The sequence below is a fragment of the Eufriesea mexicana genome, unplaced genomic scaffold (genome assembly GCF_001483705.2).
Source record: "Eufriesea mexicana isolate 0111107269 unplaced genomic scaffold, ASM148370v2 scaffold598, whole genome shotgun sequence".
NCBI classification, from domain to species: domain Eukaryota; kingdom Metazoa; phylum Arthropoda; class Insecta; order Hymenoptera; family Apidae; genus Eufriesea; species Eufriesea mexicana.
In genome coordinates this window covers 496,218-502,831 of record NW_016908752.1, presented here as the reverse complement: position 1 = coordinate 502,831, position 6,614 = coordinate 496,218, and the positions used below count along the sequence as shown (strand labels likewise).

Below are 6,614 nucleotides of genomic sequence, written 5' to 3'. Positions count from 1 at the left end.
TAAATAAATATATTTGTATATCCTATATATCCTTTTAATTGGTTTAATACATTTAGGTTTTAAATACCGGATCTTGAAAACGTAAGCATTTGAAAGAAAAGAAATTAACGATTATAGTTATGGTTTCGTAATAAAGAAACTTTATTTTGTATTAAATATCTTATTTCGCAATAGAATATTTTGGGATTTAAATTTAACGTGGTTTTCTAAATTTCGAAAAGGAATTAAAACACTTGAACAAGCTTAAAATCTATAGTAGAGAAATATTTGTGTATTGCATTTTTGTTTATTGTATAAAGGAATAATTTAATATTCAATTTTAATGATACTTTTTAAAATAATATACGAATATAATATTTTAATTATATTCATTTATATTATTTATATCATTATATTTTTTATTTACGGTTATCTTCATTTTTTATTTTATAAATTTTTATGTTATTATACGCAAATATTATTTTATTTGCAACCTAGTAGTTTTATTCTTTATTTTTTGGATATCACGAGAATATTTAAAATATTGCAATTGATTTCATAAGATTTTACTATTTATTTAATAAATGATATTTTAATAAATTAATTCTGATATATAATAATTGTATATAATATTTAGTAATATTAGTAACAATATAATATATAAATTGTATTGTATACATATTGTATATTCGACATGCAAAATTCGATACAATCGCGTTTCATTCGTTTCTTTGGTTAATGTGCTTCCATACGTCACACTAATTAAAAATAATTTTATACTTTGGTATATGATGATTTATATGAATTACAATCCGGCATTTACTTAAATTCCTTGTTTTCAGAATGTACATCTTTTACATTTACATCAGTGAGTATTGTCCAAGAAACTCCCATCCTTAATTTTCTAACCAAGTAAATGTAATTTTTTAGTGCTTCTGACGTTCGAATATTTTGATTGTGGAAGAGTTCACAAGATTCCAATTAACTTAGTAAGTCTAAAACTACTTCTTATTACTCATTTACACGGTCATCATTGTTCCATGCCTTTTCATTCTGACGAAGTTACCATTTACTAACCTTCAATGAAAAGACTCGGATTCGTGTCTTGTATTTACGAATTTATTTTTCCGCACCTTTATTTCAATGCAACTTACAATTAACAACGATAACTTGTTAATTCTCCAAGAAATATTCGCATGATATACACCATATTATACATGAGTATCATAATACATACATAACTTTGAATAAACGTGTGAAATATAACATGGGTATGTACATGATAAAAATCGAAAAACTTTATATATATAATTTTATATATAATATTTGGGAATTATTTAATTTAAAATTAATCAATCCAGAATTGTACGAGGAGTGAGTCTGATTTTTACAAACTGTCGAACAATGTTACTAACTGGTTGCTATATTTTTAACTTAATGATAATTTAATTGAATTTAATAACAGTAACATTTTTTACATTTTTTACATAGAATCAAAGGGAAATGCGTTACGCTAATGGACCAAGTTGTAGCAGTGGGTCAAATAATCCCAAAAAGGTTCCAGAGAAAAGCAGTAGCATAGCGCAGAAAGCAGCACAGGAAGCCAAAGCTGCTTCAGAAGCACAGAATATTGCTGGTCAGCAAGCCGCACGTCAAGTACTTATTCTTTTTCCGACCTATTCATTTATGGTGTTCCATCGTAGGGACACAAGTAAAGATCTTATACCTTTATTTTATGCACGATAAAACAGAAAGGAGAGTTATTTTCTCGTTAAGCTTGTATTCTTCGAGTTTCTCGAAGGAACGAATCTTTAGACGCCTACGATCAATGAAAGATCTATATTACGGCAAGCCTTAAATCAAATCTCATATAGTGAATCCTATTACGTCAGATTTGTTTCTCACATGTGGGATTGATGCGCATATTCTATGAATGTTCGCATTATTCGTTGCGAAAACAAACTAAGCGAGTTACCGTTTTCTACGAAATCGCTAAACTCTAATTCCCACATAATGACTAAAAATATTACTCGTGAAAGTAATTGTGTTATAGCGTGTTACGTTTCGCTAAGCGTCTATTAGTAACACTGGGAACAAATAAGATATACAAAAAATGAATATAAAGTTATCAATGGAATAAAAATGAAATTACTATAAAATTATCGATTAAATGAAACTAGAACTAATAAAAAAAATATTCACGAAATAAATATAAATGAAATTACTATAAAATTACCGATAAAATGAAACTGAACGATATTTGCCAAGTTTCATATGAATTTGTACAAATGTCCTTTGACGTACAGGTGAAGACACAGCTTGCAGAGAAAGCAGTACAGGCAGCAAAAGCTGCGGAAGAAGCGCTGACAGGGAAGAAAGTCATAGTAGATCAATTACAAGAAGAAGTAAGGGAAGCACAATCAGTCGTTCAAGAAGAGTCCTCATCTCTGGAGCGAGAACAATCTAATGTTAATGCTGCCCTACAAGCAGCTCGTCAATCTCAAGATCAGGTGATGTATTTCAGCTTAATGACCGAAGGAAATAAAAACTTACATTGGTAACTTGAAGTGTAAACAATTTCATTCTTGAATTAATATTGGAACGTTCATTTGTCACGTCTCATTTCTCATCAATTTCTATTTCTTTTTATCTGACGATCATTTAATTTTAAATCTTGAAATTGAAAGAAACTAAGCGGATAGATGAAATAACAGACGAATCTGATACGTATCAAATGAGGTAATCAATTAGTAAAGAAGATCTTGGTACGTTATCATCGAATTAACGAACGATCCGTGAGAAATCATTATTAAGGTAGTAATTCTTCTCTTCTTTTTGCGTATCGCAATAGATATTTAGAGCTATCCTAGGAGATTTTTTCCATAAATGTGTCTTACTAAAATCCAAGAGTAATTTATTCGATTCACATATTATGTTCATTTTATTTTCACATTCGTTAAAAATACATATATGATAGCTACATTGAGTGATTTAAACAATTTTTAAAACGATTATTCATTTAAACAGCTTAACGAATAAAATTTTATTACTATATGGAAAGGTACAGATTACACCATATTTCCAGAGAAATATCGAATGAATTCAGATTATGCACAAGAATAGTTTTAGATTTTTTGGAGAAAATAATTTATTTATTATTTAACAATATATATATATATACATATTCGTTTATTTGCGCTACGTGTATGCATCAAGATATGTATCATAAAATGAAAAATTAATACAATTTAAAGTTGCAGGAAGCTGACAATTTACATGTATGTAAATACATAAATATTGACGAATACTGCATGTTATGTAAGGATTGGGTATGATTTTTGAATCGCGTTATATCGAAACCACGTTATATATGGGTTACCTACACTTAACCTTTTATAATTCAAATTACATTCGACGTTTTTATTCCAACTATTGTTTTAAAACATTGTTCAATTTCATACTAACTTATATATTTACATACTGACTACAATTTTAATTTTATGTCAATATCAATATGTCAACGTAAATATGTAAGTGTTTACATTTAAATTCTGAATTGAAACAAAATATGTAGTCTAGCTTCACGCGTGACTACAGAAACTTGAACTCGAAAAAATCTTAACTTTCATATCAAACATACTTACCACAAAATACAAATATATTTACGTTAAAATCTAGCATTACGCGTATACCTGGATAAGTAGCAAAATCTTGGTTTATATCTATAACCTCATTTATATATAATAATTTATTTAACTACTTAACTACTTAGCCACCAACAGTTCCTTACGAAAATCTGCATACTATTCTAGAAGGAATTATAAATGGCGTGACGTATAAACATCATACTTAATACTAATGGCAAGCATTTAGCAACTTGCTCTACGTATCCACGCACGTATACGCATAGCTATATATATGATTAGCCGTTCACTGAGGTACCCGAGTTTCCTATATGATTCATTTTATTGTTGCTGGCCGTAATACACGGCCTTAACAAGCTGGCAAGAATTACCGAGAAATACTTTCAATATCGTAAAAATCAGAACGCAACCCGATCGAAGAAGTTGGTTTACCTTACTTCTCTTTTCCTTTGGTTGCGATGCAGTTAAAGACGCTGACACACGCGATGCAGACGGCTAAGGCGAACGCAGCGAATGCCCAGGCTGCCGCAAACGGGGCCCAAAAAACTTTACGAGAGAGAGAGGAATTGGTTGATGCGGCAAAAAGGCGGATGGAGGAATTGTCAAATCAGCTGAGAGCTGCTAGGCAAGAGCTGGCCAACACGAATCGCGCCGCAGCTAAGGCGAACGCAGCGGCGAACGAGGCGAAAGCCAATGCTAGCAGAAACAAAAGGCGTTTGGAAAATATTCGTAGGATGAGGACCATGAAAAGGTGATCTAACCTTTGGTTTCAACCGCTCATTCGCCAAATCGATTAGCTCCATGAAACGAAATGTAGAAATTTATTTTAAATACGAAATGTCAAGTACTTTGAAGTAATTTTAATTTTTAAATTTGGGAAGATTCGAAAAGAGGAGTTAAACACTTTGACCTATGAATGGTTCATTTACTGTATTATATATATAATAATTATGATGATTGTTCAAATTATGTATTTTTTGTTTCGAAATGATGGAAGCTCCTTTGCAAAATTAAAAAGTTAATTTTGACTCAAATTACTTTGACTCGCAAACTAGATTTAATGGCATTAATTTGTGCTACTTTGCAAAAGAAGTTCTACATTTTTTGTGAATGTAGTATAGAATGAGCGATTAATTACCAGTATATTTATTTCAATATTTTGACGGCAATTATATTCTCTCATACCTAACTACTACGAAAACAAAAGTATCCGAACAATTCAATTTTTTAATAATTGAACAGTCACTTTTATCGTATTAAATTTAATTTATTAATTTATTACTAATTAGTTATTATTAAATTAAACTTAATTTATTAATTAAATTTTTAATAGAATAAAAATTCTGATATTAAATTGACTTGTTAAAAATGATCTTCTTCAAAAGAGATTTTTTATCAATTACTGTAATTCTTAAATTTGGATTTCTTTCTTTTTGTTCCAAGAAAGTCCATATTGTACTAATAGGCAAACAGAAGTGTTCGAATTTGATTTTTGGACAATAGCACAAAAGCTTTCTGATATTAAATTCATTTATTTGAATAAAAACGATTTCCTTAAAAGGAGTCTTGTTAATTAACAATTATTAGCTGTAAAATTTAAGTTGACTCTTTTATTTATTCCTAGAACGTTCTCATGTACCACAGATCTAGATATTCGTATATTTTTGTTGTTTTGTTGTCGAAACTATTGAAATACAATGCCCTCTGCACTTTTACGTTTTAGATTCTTTAAAAAGTTTTCGTACTACTACTAGCATTTGAGGAATCTAGATTTTTAGTATCTGTGATTGTAGACCTTCCGACACAAAATACTCTTGCTGATTTCCTTGTACTTTCACCACTTTGGAGCACTTTAATTAATTATACTTTGCTTCGATACTTACGTTTTCATTTAATTGCTGTTGTGTCATAGCATTAAATTCTTATGATCAGGACCATTCGATCTATACAAAAAGGTAAATATCCGGAACACTATTTTACTATTAGTGTATTCAGATATTTTGCTATTAAGGTTTGTAAGTTTCAACGTAATACATTTGTAGCTGATTATTTTTCCAATTTTGTGATTGTATTAACAATCGGTTCGAGTAGAATAAAAAGATTAAAAAGCTGGTTGTCGCAGACTTTCATCGTTATCCTTTTTAGTTTCAGTTCCAAGTTCGTGATATATACATATTTAAAAAGATCATTTTTTACATACATATACGAATTTGAGAATAAATTCCTAAAAAAGGAAATATTAATTTCCTGAAGCAAAATTTTACTGTTTACCCTCTTGAAGCTTTAAAGGTATAGAATATAATTAAATTTCTTTCTTTAATATAATTAAATGTGAAAATATATATATAATTAATATTTTGGTTAGAAATAAAAGGGTTAAAGCATGAATGAAAATTACAAAATTTATTTTGAAATATCAATATTATAAATAATTGTTCCTTGAAGACAAAGGCAACCAGAAACGGAACTTGAAATGACGTGAATCGACGTCAGAGACAACCAGAAACAGAATCATAAATGACGTGAACTTACGTCAGTGACTGTGAATGTGGTAACCATAGTTAACAGTAGGATTACAAAAACCAAAGTGATTCATTTCAATCTTTTTATTATTGCACTTCTTGAAAACAAGCTGCTTCTTGTGAAATTATTATAGACTTCTATCGAGATAGAAATGTCATTGTAATATCTATTTATTTTCATCGTACCATTTTAATTATTACATACAATATACATATGCATATATGTACTCTCCTTAAACATATTTTACAGATCGGTAAAATCCTAGTCCTAGTGTTATTAATTATTTAATAAAACATCGTGAATTAACGTCTTTATAACTTTTTCTTCTTTAAAGTATAGTCGCTCATGCAAATTTTCGAATACTTATGTTTCAAATTTTTAACAAATGAGATACTTTAAATAAGTTTAAATATTAAAAACGTGAAAGGAAAATTATTAAAAAGTCCAATCATATATTTATTTATATTA

General features: G+C 29.0%; 1 protein-coding gene across 1 annotated transcript; it reads left to right on the top strand.

Moving 5' to 3' along the window:
- Positions 1–19: 19 nt before the first annotated feature.
- LOC108545987 (protein anoxia up-regulated) lies at positions 20–4,378 on the top strand (the record flags this gene model as incomplete). Its single annotated transcript, XM_017897885.1, has 5 exons — positions 20–41; positions 910–968; positions 1,471–1,635; positions 2,286–2,489; positions 4,088–4,378. Coding segments are annotated over 5 exons (741 nt in total), but the record flags the coding sequence as incomplete, so codon positions are not given.
- Between the last annotated feature and the right edge of the window lie 2,236 nt (positions 4,379–6,614).